This window comes from Mytilus californianus, unplaced genomic scaffold, assembly GCF_021869535.1.
Source record: "Mytilus californianus isolate M0D057914Y unplaced genomic scaffold, xbMytCali1.0.p SCAF_4, whole genome shotgun sequence".
Taxonomy (NCBI): Eukaryota; Metazoa; Mollusca; class Bivalvia; order Mytilida; family Mytilidae; genus Mytilus; species Mytilus californianus.
Window position 1 is genome coordinate 9063101 of NW_026262690.1, and position 20343 is coordinate 9083443.

The following is a 20343-nucleotide window of genomic DNA, read 5'->3' on the forward strand; positions in this document are numbered from 1 at the left end:
ATAAAGTAGAAGTACCCATGGTAAGTCTAGGAAAGTTGGTTATTCATGAAAGATAAAAAATTTATTTATTGCAAGATATATTTAGTAAAAAGATTTACTGCAAAAGACCAGGTTAACAGGAAGAGAACAAAAAATTTAAGAGTAAGAATTTTTGAAAGTTGTTGATTTCCAGAAACCAGGATTGCAACATCGAGGACTCAATATTAGGAAAAAATGGGTTAAATGATGAGTATGTAGGTAGTTTATGCCAGAATAGGCATGAAAGAGTGTGAGTTTGATCTTCACAAAGTGGACACTATGTGATAACATTGGGTACCTTTGAGAAATAGTTACTTTCTTTTATATAGATGTTCCATAGGTAGTGAGAAGTAACAGAAGAGATGACAATTTTCATTGTGTACATTAGGAAAGTGTTGATGGTTATTGATGCTAATTTGTTTGTTTCTATAATTAATGTGCGTAATATTTCATTTTTTTATTATGAGTTAATTTTTGTCTTTACTGGTATAACAGCAGTACTTCATTTATTTAATAAAAAAAATTATGAACATTACTGATAATTCATAAAAATTACATTGCTGTCAATTTCATAATAAATAAACAAATATACCCCCAATTCATTGCAACCAATTTCAAAGAACTATCATACCAACAATAACATAATTGCCTCAGCTTAAAAATTCCCATACCTGGCCCTAGTGCGATTTGATTTGCTATGCCGATCCAATATGTCACGTGGTTTGCTATCAAATCGTATGTCGAATAGCTATAGACTAATTTTATTACGTACACATACAGAGTAAGTTCATGAAATGTTCGTCCTCATGATTCTTTTGGTAATCAGTTATACAAATTTGCGAGAAATCGTATGACTTACAACATGGCAGTGTCCAACAGAACAGAAACAGGGTAATGCAAAGTCAACTGTTAGAAAAGTCAACGATTTTGTGTTCATTAGTATATTTATTTTTATATTGACTTTTCGTTTTATTGATTTGTTTACTGTTGTTGGGGACTTCGTCCCCATATTAATCTATCAAAACTTGATACATCCATATTTTGATAACATAGAGCCACCTATAATTTCTTATACGTATTAAAACCAGAGAAGAGGACTGCCTATAGCTGTGCAATGGAACCTATGGGAATGCAACCGGAGTATAAATCTCAATAACCGAAAATTATACCATAGATATCTATGGTATAATTTTCCCAATTATACCATGGTTTTGTTGTATAGGGTCTTCGAGAAAAAAAAAGATAGCAAAACCTGGCTGCCTGAATTTTTTGATATTTGAACAACAGTCAGTGCGGGGCCACTAAACTAAACTGCCCGCTTTGCACCAGCCGATATAAATGAATGCCTAGGGTGGGAATCGAACCCACGTACACCAACTCAGCTCCTAGAACAAATAAACAAATAAAGTTTAAAAAAATATATAAATGTGTATATATTATACTGGAAAATATAAGTTGATTTCGGTTATTGAGATTTATACTTGGTTTGTATTCCATAGGCTTCACTGTACAGCTACATGTAAAGGTTTGAATTTGCCGAGGCGGCTTTTTGGGGGGAGGGGGCATGGAGCAAGCCACTTTTAAGGAGCTTCATATTTGGTAAATGCATAGACTTTTCATTGTATTACTCCAAATGTTGGCTTGCTAGATCCCCCTTTCAAAATCCTGGACCCGCACCCGATTTGTTATACATTGCTGACATCTAGACTTTAACGAGGTTGCTCAAGTAATAACAATAATGTTGAAATGTTAAAATTAGATAGCGTCTGGTTTTTCTAAATGAAGCTTACTATTTTGTGTAAATTATTGCTAGTCAACATGTGATTTCAATCATGAAAATTTTGAAATTCCTTTTAATTAATGTACGACTTGGGCTTCAGGTACAAATTAAAATGTGGAATGATTCATCCAAACTCTCAAAAAGATTCTTGTGAAATTAATTTCCTCAGAATTATAAATGAATATTAAAAAATTAAAACATTCGAACATTTTGATAAAATAAAAAAAAAAAAACCCTTTGCAGTTCTTAAGGGCATATGATACAGTAGAGATCCCTCGTTGATTTTTTCTTGAAATTTTGGTAGAAGGTCAATTTCGATGTGTACTTTTGAAATATGCAAAGAAAAATTTACCTTCATGACTTACTTTTTGAGATAATTTGGTTCGAAATTTGCATATTTGAAGGAAAAACCCTGAAATTTCAAAAATAAGGACTTTTAAGGAAACTACCAATACTTTTGAACGAACAGTCATAATTTAACCGGGTTTTTTGTAAAATGTTCCCTTGATCCATAGCATCAGCATGCTGTAACAAGTTAACGGTTGAAATAAATAATTATATCCTAAATTCTTTTAATACAAGTGAAATAAAGAAGTTGAAAATATTTTTGCGTCTACACAGAAGTGCAGAAAAAAATCTATCGTTGATGTTTTCTTAAAATTTTGGCGGAGCGTTCTTGAAACAGAGTTTGATCGATTGCAAAAGAAAAAACTGGGGGTCCATGTGCTTGTTTTTTCAAAGCAATAAACCTTAATTTTTAGGCGCCAAACTAAATTGGAATAAGTTTTATTCGCAACAACGTCTTGAAATCTTTCCCGCCGTTCACTACTCACGTGACGTTGTCAATTTCAGTGGTAGAGCCAAGGTGTTTTTTTTTAAACCAATGATATTAATCATGAAAATTAATAAAGCTGGCTCCTCGTAAAATAGCATCATATTTCCCAAACCTTTATGAATTGTTACGAACTCAAACTTGGATAGAAAAGTATTCTAGTAAATTACTTTTAGAAAAGAAATGTTCGGAAACAAAACAGATATATATAATAAAAAAATTAATTTGCATCTCTGTCTGACATTAGTCATACAATTCATGTAGACAACACAGCTTGAACATAGTTTTAATTATTCAAAAGGCCCCGACATGACAAAATGTGCAACAATTATAAAGAAAGGGGATGATATAAAAATAAGGACATTTGGTATGATTGCAAAAGAGACAACTATCAACCATAGTTCAAATGACGAAGATAAATGCTACTAAAGGTCACCCTACGGCCTTCAACACAAAAAAAAAAGAAAAAGAAAAAGCCACACCGTATAGTCAGCTTTAAAAAGCCCCGACATGAAAATGTGAAATAATTCAAACAAGAAAACTAACGACCTACTCTATAGGCATTACATGATCACAAAATCATACCCACATTAAATCGGGTCAGCTTAGTCCATTACAGTTTAGTATAACATTTCATACAGCAGTCGATATTAGAGCATGAAATTTAATGATTCTGTATCAATAGATAAGTTACCTAAGCTTGTCTTCAGGGTATTTTTTTTATTACGGTACATATAATCATTGAATTACTTGTCTGTATTATACCTTCAATCTGGGAGTGAGTGCAACCACATTGTTTGTCCGGTCCAAGAAATATTTTGTTTTTTATCTGAGAAACTACTTTACAAAAAGACTTCGTATTTGGTCAGTAACTTAACATCAATGAGTTGCAACTCTGGTCTGTCAAATACCTAATTCCTGTGTGCCGATTTTTCTCTCTCAATATGTACATAGAAGATAATGCTTAGCACATTAACGGGTGCGTTTTTGTTTTTGGTCTATAATACGGGGCTTAAAACTGAGTCATTTTAAATGACACTTCTTCTTCATACACTTATATATTCCACGTATTAAATTCTAAAATGCGGTTAAACTCTTTAATGTACCTTTTCAAAGTCTGGAACAGTAAGATGCGCTGTCATTATTTATTACGTTTTTTTGTCATTTTGTTGATAGTCTCTGTTAAATTTATCCGTACAATTCTCATTACGATTTAGAGTTAGCCAAATGGTGAAGTTACTATATAAATTACTTATATTTTGTTTTTGTTTTGTGTAGTTGGGTTTCTCTCTCAACGACGTCTTATGTTTTTCATATCTCTTATTCATTTCCTATATGAAATAACAGACATACAAAATTAAGAATGTGGATTTGATTTTTTTCCCATTCGAAGTAAATATTGTTGACTTCCTTGAATAAATAGAACAATTCTCGTGATTTGGCCGATTTTCATTGTGCGTACTTTTTTCAAATTCACGCAATCGGGATTATGACGTCAGTGGATTTCCGCAAATGTGACTACATCTAAAGCGACGTCGCGAAATATAATCGTTCTTATTAGAAACATCGCGAAATTACAACGTTCTGATTAACAACGTCGCGAAAACAACACGAAAATTTTTGAAAACGTTATTATCTGCCCCTGCTACTGTATCGTATGCCCTTAACATTTGTTCGTCTGTAACGTTATCCGTCACCAATGTAAATGTGCATCCATCGCTGTCGAAACATCTCGTCTTACTGATTTTCCCGCTGTTTCAGAAGCCCGTGCTTATTTTAGAAAGTAGGCGGAGCTTTATGTGTAAGGCCCGAAAAGTTATTTAACTGATTCTTATCAAAACTATTTTTAAAGTAAACAAACAAAAATATATGAAATATACAATTTTAAACAGCAAAAGACGCGATAGACTAAAACAGATATTCCATATTTTTAGGATAGTTTTGCGGTGTTTCGTAAATTATACCATAGTTTTTTGTTGAAACCCCCCGGCAACCTCACTCGACTTCGTCTCGTGAGGTTATTGCCGGGGGTTTCAACAAAAGCTATGATATAATTTCGAAACACCGCAAAACTATCCAAAAGATATGAAATATCTATAACTTGTACGTCAGTTACATCAGATGTCAGTATAGAAAACAATATTTCTTCAATATGAGACGATGAAATATCGAAATTCGAAATGTTCCTTATGGCCAAGTAATTACAGGGGACCTCAAACTTTAAAAAAAAAAGGACCAAAATATCGTCCCCCGTTGAAAATAAATTCGAAAGAGTGTCATCAGGTTATTAAAGATGCTCTTTTATCCTAATGAAAAAATTGGTGTAAACGGTAGAAATCTGACAAAAAGTCACTTGGTTCCTATTTAAATAAATGTCTAATTATTGTGGATATTCGTATATCACATTTCGAAAATAACTTAGTTTATAAATTAATAAAATTGTAAGCAATACGCCTATTTCTAGAATTAAAAACAAAATTCAAGTACTTGCAAAGCATTTCGTGTTTGTACCAGCCAACAAAGCAGTCAACAAAGTGCACGTAGTGGTATGACGTACAGATGTAATTACTACTCGGAAGTCCTTAAGAATGAAATTATACATTGATCTACATGCAAGTCCGTGCGCTCCACAAAAATTCAAATGGTAAATAATTCTGTCACTACCACAGCTCAGCTTAAGGTCTTCTGTGATAAATTTTAAGTCCTTATTTTGAATTGGCTACCTAAACTACAGAAAAACGCGCTCCAATTTCGTTTCATCTCAGCTTCTAGTAAGTGGTCTATGACTAATCTCTAAGCCTTTTTCAACTTATTTTTATAGTTTTTTCTTATATTGTGTTGTTACACAACTGTCCCATACAGGTTAAAGGGAGGGTTGATCGCTCACAGATATGTTTAACCCCGCCACATTCTTTATGTGCCTGTCCCGAGACAGGAGCCTGTAGTTCAATGGTTGTCTTTGGTTCATGTCGGTCTTATTTGTTTTTCGTAAATTGTTTTGTTATAAATTAGGCCTTTAGTTTTCTCAATTGAATTGTTTCATATTTTTCATGTCGAAGCCTTTTATAGCCGACTATACGGTATGGGTTTTTCTCATTATAGAAGCCCGTATGGTTGCCTATAATTGCTTACATCCACTCCATTTAAACTTTGGTGGATAGTTGTCTCATTGGCAATCATACCACATCTCCTTATTTTCATATTTCTGTGCTGTTAACTAGTTTCCTAACTTCTATTAAAGAGGTTGATGTTAAGTTTTGTAATATGCATATAATAATATTGGAATTAACTGTTTTTTAATGTCAAAAACTCTTTAGATGTTTTGAAGAAATTACGTGCTTTTGATGGTCCGTTCAATTCGGTTGACAGATTGTTTAACTCTGTACACTACACTACCACAAAATCTTATCAAACATAAGTTCTCTTAATTGATTAAATGGTCCTTTGAACAATCTAGTTGTAGATATATTCGCTGCATCTAATATAAAGCCTTCTTCTGTAATGAAAAAGGGAAATATGCTAGATATACTTACTGAAACTGTGAGGAGATGATTAAAGCTGTGATTTTTTTTCTTGACAATATCTTTAAACGTTTCGGCAACAAAGTTTATCGAAAGGTTGTATGCATTCCTATGGGTACCAATTGCACCCCTTTGATAGCAGACCTGTTCCTGTATTGTTATGAATCACAATTAACAGTTTACACGTAATAAAGAAATCCCTCATAAAATTTGAAATAAGCATAAAAAAGTTGGTATTTTATATCTTATTTTGTTTTGTGAAATTTTCTAAACTACTGTTCAAATTAAAAATAATATAATACAAAAATAAATATATTTAAACCGGGGACTTTAACTTCATAGTAGGTAAAATAGACTCCAATAACATAAGTTGTAAAGGAAAAATAAAAATTATAAACGTTTCATTAAAAAAAAAATTGTGTATTATAGAGAAATACTTTCACATGGGACAACATTTCGGTCACTCGTTCCCGAATCGACCAGATTGCTCTGAATGTCAATTTATTCATAAAATCGAAAATGCTTATGAAAATAGAAAGATGAATAAAAGAAAAAATGAAAACTTACAAAAAAATATAATTGAAAATTTACGTTAATGGAATTAAAACTTTGTTTAATAAATAAACCTTACATAGTAGATCTCTTTTATAACTTCGAAATGTAATATTATTAAATCAAAAGTACAGTTTTACTGATGATTAATTCAACATTTAATATTTATATGGATTTTACTGGTGTCTTCCCGATTGTCCCACTTTTTGAAATTACAGGTAAAAAAGTAATGAAATTTTGTGGGACAATCGGGAATATGTTTGTGGGACAATTGGGAAGTTTAAATGTGGGACAATTGGGAATTGTTTTGATAGTGATTAATTTGTTTTTATAGTGTGTTGCAGTTAATTAAAGGTCACTAAACAATGTAACTTATAAAATATGAAAAAAACATGAACAAATAATAATATTTACATATTTCATTTTGCACATAGTAGGTACAATTATAGTATCATCAAACACGGAATATAATATGAAGTCATAAAATTTTAGTCTTAGATGCATATTTTTTTTAATTAGTTTTTATTGGCTTTGAACTAGCTGTCAGTAACTGCGAATACTCTCAGACCTGTTACAGTACTCAGTGTCTTTGTTGTGGTGATGCATAAGTAGCCGTCCACGTCCACTCTGTGTTTTTGTTAGATGTGTTTCTGTTTGTACCCATCTGATGAGAAAAGCCTTTTTCAACTGATTTTTATAGTTTATTCTTATGTTGTTCTGTTTCAACACTGTTCCAGGTTATTGGGAAGGTTGGCGCCTTCAAATAAGTTTAACCCCACAAAATTCTGTATGTGCCTGTCCCAAGTCAGGAGCCTGGTATTCAGTGGTTGCCGTTTGTTGCTGTGTAACATATTTATTTTTCGTTCATTATTTTGTACATAAATTATGCCATTAGTTTTCTCGTTTGAATTGTTTTACATTTGCCATTTTGGGGTCTTTTATAGCTATGCGGTATGAGCTTTGCTAATTGTTGAAGGCCGTATGGTGACCTATAGTTGTTAATTTCTGTGTCATTTGGTCTCTTTGGGAGAGTTGTCTCATTGGCAATCATACCACATCTTCTCATTTTTTATGGAAGTCTGTTTCTACTTTATAGTTGGTGAAGAGTCCTGTTGACTGCAAAAGCAATGGGAATATTGGAAAAACAACCTTTAATAGTGATTCTTGGAAAGGCTGATCTGGCAAAATTATAGACATCAGCTTCGTAACAATAAAGACAGTTGTTGGGTTCAGGTGAATCTGACGTTGGGTGTAAGCAGTCTTCAATAGTGCAGAGAATGTTGTATTAATGTCCTCCGACTTCCCTAGTAAACAAGTTCATGTAGAGTGTAGAATGTAAATGAGTTTATACCTTTTTTTTGAAATTGCATGCATTATTTCTAAATTTATTCAAAAACTTTACAGAGAAAAAGGAATTAAAATTACGGTATTGACATTTGTTTTATGAATAACGTAACATTGTAGATATATTTCATAAATCAGAAATATTATATTTGTTTAATCAAAAGTGCATTAATCTAATTATTTAAAAAACATTTTTTTTAATACTTTTATAAAATTAATATTAAATGTGCAATAATTATTTCTTGTTTTTTTAGCAAAACAAACAACAGTTACCTTGTTTATCTAAGAACATTTTATTCATAAAACAATGTGGGACAATCAGAACTTTTCATGTGGGACAATCAGAACTCTAAAATTTTAAAAAGTGGGACAATCGGGAATAAACCATTTTACTACTAGTATGCTCATGCAATAATTACTTTTAATTTCTAATTGCAAAGCAAACAACACTTACATTGTTTATTTAAGAACATTTAACAAACTAATTCAGTTCAATAACCAGCGTTTTGATAAATCTGAGTAGATTCAGATTCAATATTTTATTATATGACTATATCTCTTGTAATCATTACAATGTGTAAATGTTTTGTAAGAGGTGAGACTTAAAATAGTGTCTTGTCTTATCTACAATGTCTACGTAACTCATGCACAATACATTTATTGAATATGTAAAGAAATAGTTAAAGCCATGCGGTTTATATTCTTGATAATTTTATTCGTTTAAATCTATACTCAGATAATGTTCAATACATCTATACATTGTATAAAAATATATATTTGAATGTTTATATCTTGTTTCGGATTTCATGAATACCAACAGAACTATTACCTATTCATACTGATTAAAATGATCCACACACGTAACACATACTAGGATTCATAGATTGATTGGTATTTGCTTGGAAAACAATATATTTCCTTCAAGACAGCTGAGGTAGTGCGTTACCTATATGTATGAAACATACCAAACATTCATGTTTTAATAGGAGTATTATATACATTTTCTAGGAATATCGAAATGTACATGTTGATGTTATTGAATATGCTCAATACAATGTTGTCATTGTCTATACTAGAGAGATAAAGATCATTCATTCATTAGTTTACATACAATGTTGTCATTGTCTATACTAGAGAGATAAAGATCATTCATTCATTAGTTTACATACAATGTTGTCATTGTCTATACTAGAGAGATAAAGATCATTCATTTATTAGTTTACATACAATGTTGTCATTGTCTATACTAGAGAGATAAAGATCATTCATTCATTAGTTTACATACAATGTTGTCATTGTCTATACTAGAGAGATAAAGATCATTCATTCATTAGTTTACATACAATGTTGTCATTGTCTATACTAGAGAGATAAAGATCATTCATTCATTAGTTTACATACAATGTTGTCATTGTCTATACTAGAGAGATAAAGATCATTCATTCATTAGTTTACATACAATGTTGTCATTGTCTATACTAGAGAGATAAAGATCATTCATTCATTAGTTTACATACAATGTTGTCATTGTCTATACTAGAGAGATAAAGATCATTCATTCATTAGTTTACATACAATGTTGTCATTGTCTATACTAGAGAGATAAAGATCATTCATTCATTAGTTTACAATGTCAAGAGAAGCTAACTATAACGTATGTGTCACAACAACACATAATTAAATTTAACTCAATAAATTAAAGCTAATAGATAATTTACAATATAACAGAAATCTAAAAGTGGTGTATTCCCCCGCTCAAAGCTTCGTGTGTATTTCCTTGCTCTAGGTGTTTGTGAAGAGAATAAAACGGACGCATTTACTTGCTCCATGCCAGACAAAAAATTCAATTTGTTGTATATGTCTCTATCTATACCCTATGTATATTTTGGAGGAGAAGTTTTAGCTGTTACACATGGACCTTGTGATGTTTTTCCACGAAATTTGCGCCAATAACATAACAGAATGATGTTACTACAATTAATCACTTGCACCAAAATGGAAGCCACAATAAACAACGCCATCAAAGTGTCTTGATGTGAATTTCCACATTCCTTCTTTTTTTCAGCGCAACTGATAGCTCCTCTAATAACTTCACTCGAGGGATATCCAAGAACTCCAAACGAAGCACACAACAATCCAAAAAAACCATTCCACTGTGAACAAAATAAAATACACGGCTTTAGTTGAAGAATATATGCTCAATATTATATATAATTTTGATATACATGAACAATGACGAACTTTAACAAAACAGTAAATGTAGCGATTAACTCGTGATGCCTAACATTAACTTCTGTTACACCCCATACACTTCCACACCCCCCCCCACACACACACACATTGTTCTTTGTTAAACTAAACCACTTCTGAAAAACAAGGCTTTTGAGTATATGACCTGTCTAATATGATTCAAACAAATTTCTGTTTGCATTGGTAAATATCATGCATTCTTAACGGTTCACCAATCAAAATTTAGAGCCCTAAATATATGATCTCTCAGGACCGTATGCCTTTTCCAAACATTTAAGTGTGTATATCCGAGTTCTTCTCATTTGTTTTTGTAATATATTTGTTTATTTATTGTTTGATAGTTATCTAAGACCCAGATGGTACTGCAGCGTATTATTTTTGTATTTATGTGATTGTGTTTGTTTTCAACGATTCAAGTCTATCTTTCAATAGCCTATAATAAAAATAAAGATTATTATATTATATCACATACCAGGTTTCTTTGCTTAGCTGTCTCTTCCTGCGTTGTTATAGATTCAATAGCCACGGAGTTGGCTATAATTCCTATGCATCCTAAAACAAATCCCTAAAATATACAATGTATACATGAAATATTACCAAGTATTTGTATATAGCAAGTATAAATGTATGATCGATGATTACAGAAAAAATATCATATAATTTTACGGACTTTTTTTTATAGTACTTCTTGTAAAAAAAACCTGAAGGATTTGAAAAGGAAGAAAAAGTTTTTTTTTTAAATCTATGCAAATTTTTTTTCTCCAAACAAAAATATGTTTGTTTATCAAGTTTTGTCCGATCGTTTATTATCCAAGCTTTAGGTATACATGTTCCATCGTTTATTAATCAGGCTTTAGGTATAAATGAAACTAGTGTCCTATACTCGTCCATTATTTTATACAGAAAGAGCTGAGAGGTAACCCAGTTCTTGTCATTTTTACATCGCGATGACCGTGAGGGCATTCCGATGTATTGCTATCGCCTAGATTTCCATTACGTTTTTTTTGCGGGAAAATATGAATGCCTACTCATATCCAATCTTTTAGAAAAATCGAATTTTTACAGAAGTGTAAACCATGCACTTGCACTGCACTCTTATTAGAATAGTAGAATAGACATCGCGATGACCGTGAGGGCATTCCGTTGTATTGCTATCGCCTAGATTTCCATTACGTAACTTTCGTTTTGGGTTTGTAACCGATCTATAAACATGATAAATACTCGGATATTAACGAGTGCAAAATAACATTCCTTATCGTTTGTTATAAATGCATCTCTTCAATGAATACTGATAACAATATTTTTGTTTAGAACATAAATCAATAATATGAAAATGTTTTGTCGTTAGATATATATATAAGTAAAAAATCATTGATATGGTAAAGCATGCGGAAGACTATCTCAAGAACATTTTGCGACAATCCCGGCAAGGACCGGTAACTCTGCATAGAAGATTGTTTTTTGCGGGAAAATATGAATGTCTACTCATATCCAATCTTTTAGAAAAATCGAATTTTTTAGAAGTGTAAACCATGCACTTGCACTGCACTCTTATTAGAATAGTTGAATAGAATGATATACAAATGGATGAAAATTATATGTACATGTAACTGTTATATTAATATAATATAGAACAATAAACCAGTGTATACTGATTTGTATCACTACAATATAATAGTTATTACGGTGAGGTTGAATTTCCTGTCATTTATTCATCATCCACGCACGAACTTGTCTCAGAAAAAAATATCTCTGTACATTAACCTCAGTTTCAGGTATAGAGATGTGATTTTTTTCTGTGACAAGTGCTTTTGACAATCCACAAGAACTTGCGGTCATCCGATGTTCAGTACTTCAGCAATTTGATTCTAAAGGGAGGTTACCCAGTTTTTGGCATACATCCGGTTAGTTATATTATACCAGCTAATACAGGTCACCTATTTCAATTTAAATGTTCAAAAACCACGCCTCAATTGTTTCTATTAACCTACTTCATGGTTTCCTATCTAAAGTTGTTCTCAATACAAGTTTATTTTACTAAAAGGTAATAAGTACTTACATAGACTCCGACATAGATAGGCGAACCACCAACGATAGGGTAGCTTGCACCATCCTGTGTCGCTAGAATGGCTATTCCTAGAATAAGCAGGATCGGAGATGAAACACACACGATAATAGAAATTATTTTTTGGACCTGTAACCCTTGTCTTTTGCGTGCGACTGAAATTAAAAAAAAAGGTGTCAAATGATAATACAATATGCATAGAACATGGAAATCTAAACTGTATATTTTTATTATATATAAATATAACTGGGAAAGAGTTATAAAAATAGGGCGATGTTAATCAAGTTTTACACAAATGTACGATTACCAAGCGCACCCTATTTGCGGTATATCGCTCCCTATTTGCGGTATATCGCTTCATATTTACGGTATATCGCTCCCTATTTGCGGTTTATCAATCCCTCTTTGCGGTATATAGCTCCCTATTTGTAGTATATATCTCCCAAATTGCGGTATATCGCTCCCTATTTGTGTTATATCGCTCCCTATTAGTGGTATATCGCTCCCTATTTTCGGTATATCGCTCCCTATTTGTAGTATATAGCTCCCTATTTGTGGTATATCGCACCCTATTTGCGGTATATCGCTCCCTATTTGTGGTATATCGCTCTCTATTTACGGTATATCGCTCCATATTTGTAGTATATAGCTCCCTATTTGTGGTATATCGCTCCCTATTTGCGGTATATAGCTCCCTATTTGTGGTATATCGCTCCCTATTTGTGGTATATCGCTCCCTATTTGTGGTATATCGCTCCCTATTTGCGGTATATAGCTCCCTATTTGTGGTATATCGCTCCCTATTTGTGGTATATCGCTCCCTATTTGTGGTATATCACTCCCTATTTGTGGTATATCGCTCCCTATTTGCGGTATATAGCTCCCTATTTGTGGTATATCGCTCCCTATTTGTGGTATATCGCTCTCTATTTACGGTATATCGCTCCCTATTTGTAGTATATAGCTCCCTATTTGTGGTATATCGCTCCCTATTTGCGGTATATAGCTCCCTATTTGTGGTATATCGCTCCCTATTTGTAGTATATAGCTCCCTATTTGCGGTATATCGCTCCCTATTTGCGGTATATAGCTCCCTATTTGTGGTATATCGCTCCCTATTTGTGGTATATCGCTCCCTATTTGTGGTATATCGCTCCCTATTTGCGGTATATAGCTCCCTATTTGTGGTATATCGCTCCCTATTTGTGGTATATCGCTCCCTATTTGTGGTATATCGCTCCCTATTTGTGGTATATCGCTCCCTATTTACGGTATATCGCTCCCTATTTGTGGTATATCACTCCCCATTTACGGTATATCGCTCCCTATTTGTGGTATATCGCTCCCTATTTGTGGTATATCGCTCCCTATTTGTGGTATATCGCTCCATATTTACGGTATATCGCTCCCTATTTGTGGTATATCGCTCCCTATTTGTGGTATATCGCTCCCTATTTGTGGTATATCGCTCCCTATTTGTGGTATATCGCTCCGTATTTGTGGTATATCGCTCTCTATTTGTGGTATATCGCTCCCTATTTGTGGTATATCGCTCCCTATTTGTGGTATATCGCTCCATATTTACGGTATATCGCTCCCTATTTGTGGTATATCGCTCCCTATTTGTGGTATATCGCTCCCTATTTGTGGTATATCGCTCCCTATTTGTGGTATATCGCTCCGTATTTGTGGTATATCGCTCTCTATTTGTGGTATATCGCTCCCTATTTGTGGTATATCGCTCCCTATTTGTGGTATATCGCTCCCTATTTGTGGTATATCGCTCCCTATTTGTGGTATATCGCTCCGTATTTGTGGTATATCGCTCCCTATTTGTGGTATATCGCTCCCTATTTGTGGTATATCGCTCTCTATTTGTGGTATATCGCTCCCCCATTTACGGTATATCCATATGTATTATTTGTATTATCTCTGGTTGACCACAGAATCCAAAGAATGATAATTTTGCTTTACAATTACGAAACTTAATTTCATTACAATGTAGAAATATTAAATCCAAATTGTACGAGACTTCCTGGTATATCTTTTAATCAATTCAGAATTGTCTATGAAAAAAACGGTAACCTACCTAAGTGCTAATGTCCTTAATATATTAAGCTTATTATATATTTTGGAAAGACTTTTTATTACTAAATCCTAACATAAAAACAAGTGTTAATGTTCTTGATCACACTGTGAAGCCTATTTTATTAAATGGTAGTGATGTTTGAGGAATATTTAATTCTCTTTCCTCCAAATGTAAGAATGAAGATGTATCTATCAAAGCATATTATCAGGATAATACGGAGCCCTGTTGACCTCCTGCAGATAAAAAGTTGTGTTTTTTTAAGTCAAGCGCTGATGATGTAAAAGTCTAGCGCTGTCAATCTATGGTCAAGTGCTGGAGATGTAAAGGTCTAGCGCTGTAGGTTTACCCGTAGGTTTACCCTGTGAGAAACCTCTGCATTTAGCAAATTTATACTTTATATCTGAACTTGGTAGATTTCCAATGTATTTCAATATAATTAAAGTGATGAATTTGTACTGGTACCGATGACAGAATTAAGAAGTAGTTTTCCACTATTAGAAAAAGCATATTAACAATCTAAAACACTACATCGGCTGAATCAAACACCATGGTATGGTACAATACATGTTATATGACTTATATTGAAGTAACTTGGAATTGATAGTACAAATGCAAAAACATTCCCTTTTTTTTGCTTTTCATTTACAAATTAAATAGTATATCCAAACCTAGCTATCGACATTGCTCTTTAGATATTGAACAAACACAGTTATATACTATACCATATTGACACAAGGAGGACAAATGTGAAAAACTAGGACAGTATGTCCTTCTATTGAGGAAATTGTTTACTTAACATGGAAAGTTTAAAATTTGAAATTGAATAAATGAGGGTGTTGATGAAACAACTTGTTTGAATAAATGAATGTGCTAATGACAAAGCTTGTTTTATGAAGATTCAAGTTATACATTCTCATAACTTTGATTTCTTTCTGTTTTTATCAGTTGTTGAATAGTAATAATAAGAGGACATATTTACAGTAATGGCAAATAAAATGATTTAATGCAGCTGAAAATAGAAAATACATGATTTTCATCGTAAAAAAGGTCCATCAAGTTGTGATTTGAAATTGCATTATAAGATATTGATTTATAAAATATTTTACAGACTGACATTGGTTTGTCAGTTCAAAATATATCAGGATGTCAAACAATATTCAATTCTGTACAACATGATCTCCTTAATTAGTAAATACAACGGCGGATAAAGGGGTAGTGTGTGGCAGGTCAGATAATGCGACTTAAGATTAAAAAGGATATTACATGTATGTAAAAATGAAGCACAAACATAGAGAGCTGTAAATAAATCTATATGTAAATCAGTCAAGACACAATCGTACTCTCATCTGGTGTTGTAACACGAGATTAAACGGAAAATCTTTAAAAAATTGATTGAGTGATTGTTGGTGTTTAACGCCACTTTCAGCACTATTTGTTATAGCAGGAGAAGAAGATGTTTTATTTCCATCACATGGACTCACAAAGAGCATATTACAATATAAGACATTATTTTAGAAAATAAAAACAATAAAAATTGGTGTCCATTTTTTTATTGGTGAACTTGAGGAAGCCGGAGTACCCGGAGAAAGCAACCGACAGGAAACCGACATGCAATCCTTAGTAAATATATAAGGTTCGGAGTCGAACGCCCTTACTGGAGTTCATCGAATTAACAACCTCAATGTTGACATGCTAGTGATTACTGTAGATAAACATCTTAGATCGCTCGGCAAACGAGGCCTCAGAAATTCTTTAAACAGAAAAATAAAAAGATGTGGTATGATTGCCAACGAGACAACTCTCTACCAGAGACCAAATGACACAGAAGTTAACAACTATAGGTCACCGTACGACCTTCAACGATTATAGAAAAACCCATACCGCACATTAAGCTATAAAAGTCCCCGAAATGAAAAATGTAAAACAATTTAAACGAGAAAACTAACGGTCTGATTTATGTACAAAACAATAAACGAAAAAAAACAAATATGATATACAGCAACAAACGACAACCACTGAATTAGAGGCTCCTGGCTTTGGACAGGCACATACAGAATGTGGTGAGGTTAAACATGTTTGCTGGTGTCAAACCCTACCCTAACCTGGGAAAGTGGTGAAACAGTATAACACACTCGCACATTCCAATATAGTATCTCTTTTCTTCTTCAGCTAAATTCAATGTGTTTCTTTTTAAGAAAACTTTACAGATAAATTCTTGTCAAATATTTAGGTCGACTTGTCAATAAATTAAGTCCCGTTTGTAGATATTTAGGTCGATATGTCAGACAACTATCTGACAAATAGGGGGCAGAGACTGGTGTTGCCTCACAGAATTATTTCATTCGTTTAACTCATAAAAAATTGCTTCGTATATATAAATGAGCAAAAGTATTTCCAAACACATTTTACCGATGTTTACTGGATATGTACCGTAAGCCTATTTGCAAACTCCCCGGCAGTTCCAGCTACGATCCGCAACGGAAACGATCACTGTATGGGGTTTGGCCTATTTGTATACTTATATCAATCAAAAAACATTTAACAAAGACGTATGGAATATATCATTTATTGCGATATTTTTGGAATTGTACTGTAACTTGTAGTTATAAAAAAATATCTGAATTTGATTTATTGCAGTTGTACCCAAGTTTAAAGTTGATTTGTTATAAGTAAAAAAACGATCAACATTTTAACTGATACGAATATTATACTTGTATGATGGAAGTAATATTTGAATTTCTACTTTGGTCTTCGGAAGATTTTAGTAAATATATATTATTTTTGTAGATTTGCTCTTTTACATTGGATTTCTTTGCTTTCAAAGAGTTTTCCAAACTTGTTTTACAAAATGATATGCGCTATCATCAATTTGTTAACATAATACTCTCGCTATACATGGATTCTGAACTGTTGTGCCTTAAGGAAGTGATATTTTTCCTTAGTTTCTACAATCAATAATGGTTTCTGCAAGGTCTACTAGGTCCGAAAATTGCGTTAATTACGTCTTACACACATGTTATCCCAAAGCCCTAACTTTCCTCTTCCAAACGGTATAACATTGTTATATTTAATATACTTGTAAGTACCCGAAAATAGGAGGAATACTCCATTAACAACATTAGTATGTTACCCGTCTACACGAAAAATATAAGATTTTTTTCTCGTTAGTATTCGGACAGCTGATTGACAAAACAGAATAAAAAACGATAAGCAATATGTAATTCAAACTCTTAAGTGCTTTCAATATTTTTTACACAAAAGAACACTTGACCTTTCCGGTATTTTTCTTATTTAAAGCCGATTTTTGGTCACAGGTACATAAAATCAGAAAACGTCACCAACATTGCGTAGCGGCAAATTTTTACCAGCTACCTGATTTTTTCATATGAAATCGACCGAAAACTTAGACGTAAACATATGCGTTGAAGCTTGAAGTTCGTTTGTTTCCATGAAGTGTCTTTTAATTGTTGTATCATTCTCCGCTTTACTTGTATATATGTATTAAAAACATTTGGAAGATTGCTTACTTTCTTTTGACTTTTAGTGCATGTAGAACATAATTATATATATATATATATATATATTTTCCCTGTTTGTGTAGTATTGTCAATTTTGATGATCCAATACCTATTAAGTTTACTGGTTGGTAGATTCTTATAGACTCTATATATATATATATATATCCGGATATGGTGTACAAATTTTTGCACCTCATGTTTGCGATATACCATCTTTTCCGCAAGTTTATTGTTTTCTGTTTGGTATTAAATTAATATAATTAAGATCCATTGTGTTACATCTGTGATCCGTTTATTTGGCAATCGCCATGGCAGTCAGCAGGGTTTAAGAACATCCGTTGTTCGACCTGCTAGTCAAATGCGTTTTGTTAAAATATACTTTTTCACTTTTTTGGTCTTTTGGAAAATGTTGTTTGTGCTGTATTTAGACCCCTCTACAAAGAAATTTGTTTTGCATGCACACGTACATAGGTTTGAACGTTGTTTTCAATTTAGACTTGTTTATATTTTTTCGTTTGGGCTTGTATTATATTTGCCTTCGGGTTTATATGATCCGTTCATCCTATTTCGACTCTTTAAAATTCAAGAGTCTATCCTAAATTGAGGTAAATCATATGGCCTTCCAAATACCGTTTCGATCCCTAACATCACTGAAGAGACATTTATTGTCGAAATCCGGATATGGTGTACAAATTTTTGCACCTCATGTTTGTGGTATACCATCTTTTCCACAAGTTTATTGTTTTCTGTTTGGTATTTAATTAATATTAAGATCCATTTTGTTAGATCTGGTGATCAATTTATTTGGCAATCGCCAATGGCAGTCAGCAGGGTTTAAGAACATCAGTTGTTCGACCTGTTAGTCAAATGCGTTTTGTTAAAATAGACTTTTTCACTTTTTTTTTGTCTTTTGGAAATTGTTGTTTGTGCTGTATTTAGACCCCTCTACCAAGAAATTTGTTTTGCATGCACACGTATAAAAATTGCGGTTTTTATCCAACGCAATCATAGGTTTGAACGTTGTTTTCAATTTAGACTTTTTATATTTTTTCGTTTGGGCTTGTATTATATTTTCCTTCGGGTTTATATGATCCGTTCATCCTATTTCGACTCTTTAAAATTCAAGAGTCTATCCTAAATTGAGGTAAATCATATGGCCTTTCAAATACCGTTTCGATCCCTAACATCACTGAAGAGACATTTATTGTCGAAATCCGGATATGGTGTACAAATTTTTGCACCTCATGTTTGTGGTATACCATCTTTTCCACAAGTTTATTGTTTTCTGTTTGGTATTTAATTAATATTAAGATCCATTTTGTTAGATCTGGTGATCAATTTATTTGGCAATCGCCAAATGGCAGTCAGCAGGGTTTAAGAACATCAGTTGTTCGACCTGTTAGTCAAATGCGTTTTGTTAAAATAGACTTTTTCACTTTTTTTTTGTCTTTTGGAAATTGTTGTTTGTGCTGTATTTAGACCCCTCTGCCAAGAAATTTGTTTTGCATGCACACGTATAAAAATTGCGGTTTTTATCCAACGCAATCATAGGTTTGAACGTTGTTTTCAATTTAGACTTTATATATATATATATATATATTTAGAGTCTATAAGAATCTACCAACCAGTAAACTTAATAGGTATTGGATCATCAAAATTGACAATACTACACAAACAGGGAAAATTGTATGAGTCTAAAAGATTGTGTAACAATACCGATAAATAGATGGAAAACAAAACACTAAAAAGTGTTGAATATCATCGCACAAAGATGGAAAAACTGAACATTTTCTAATTGCTGTAAATAACAGTCATAATTAAATATAAAAAATGATCCAGTAAAACAAACAAATACACGATTTAAAAGAAGTCACACCCACATTAGAAATACATAAATAAACGAAAAAAAAAATAGCTCACCCGAACTTATCACTCATTAACATAATAATTAAAATATTACCTGCTTCTTCATCGAATCCCATGTTTTTAATTTTATATTAACTAATCCGACTAGACCGGCGTTTGTGTACGAATAAATGGCATGTACCCTTTTAAATACTGTTCTGTCTCGAAATACTGCAATGATCGTATCGATTGTTTTTTTTTTAATTTGTATACAAGGGGTCGTCTCAAAGTGTATATTACGGTAATGACAAATGAAATCAATTATTTCAGCTGAAAATAAAAATACAGCATCTGTATCATATAAAAAAGGACCATAACGATTTGATTTGAAAAAAAACGTTTCATAAGATATTGATTTATAAAATATTTGGAAGACTGAACATGTTAGAAATCAGCATAATTTTAATCTGAAGATAGAAAACTACCATCTAGTACCGGAAAAAAGAGGCACCGTTTACTTCAGATCAAG

General features: G+C 32.6%; 1 protein-coding gene across 1 annotated transcript; it reads right to left on the bottom strand.

Moving 5' to 3' along the window:
* Positions 1-8757: 8757 nt before the first annotated feature.
* LOC127737420 (uncharacterized) lies at positions 8758-20035 on the bottom strand. The gene is made up of 4 exons (XM_052248076.1): positions 19930-20035; positions 12357-12517; positions 10770-10862; positions 8758-10200 (listed from the first exon to the last, which is right to left on the bottom strand). The coding sequence occupies exons 1-4, from the start codon at positions 19949-19951 to the stop codon at positions 9922-9924; spliced, it is 555 nt and encodes a 184-aa protein (XP_052104036.1). The 5' UTR covers positions 19952-20035; the 3' UTR covers positions 8758-9921.
* Between the last annotated feature and the right edge of the window lie 308 nt (positions 20036-20343).

Excerpts from the sequence above, each read along its gene's own strand:
- LOC127737420 (XM_052248076.1), bottom strand. The coding sequence starts at position 19,951 with ATGGGATTCGATGAAGAAGCAG. Across the intron at positions 10,863-12,356 it reads CTATCTATGTCGGAGTCTAT|GGATTTGTTTTAGGATGCAT; the intron begins GTAAGTACTTAT and ends TGTATATTTTAG. Across the intron at positions 10,201-10,769 it reads CAGCTAAGCAAAGAAACCTG|TGGAATGGTTTTTTTGGATT; the intron begins GTATGTGATATA and ends TTTTGTTCACAG.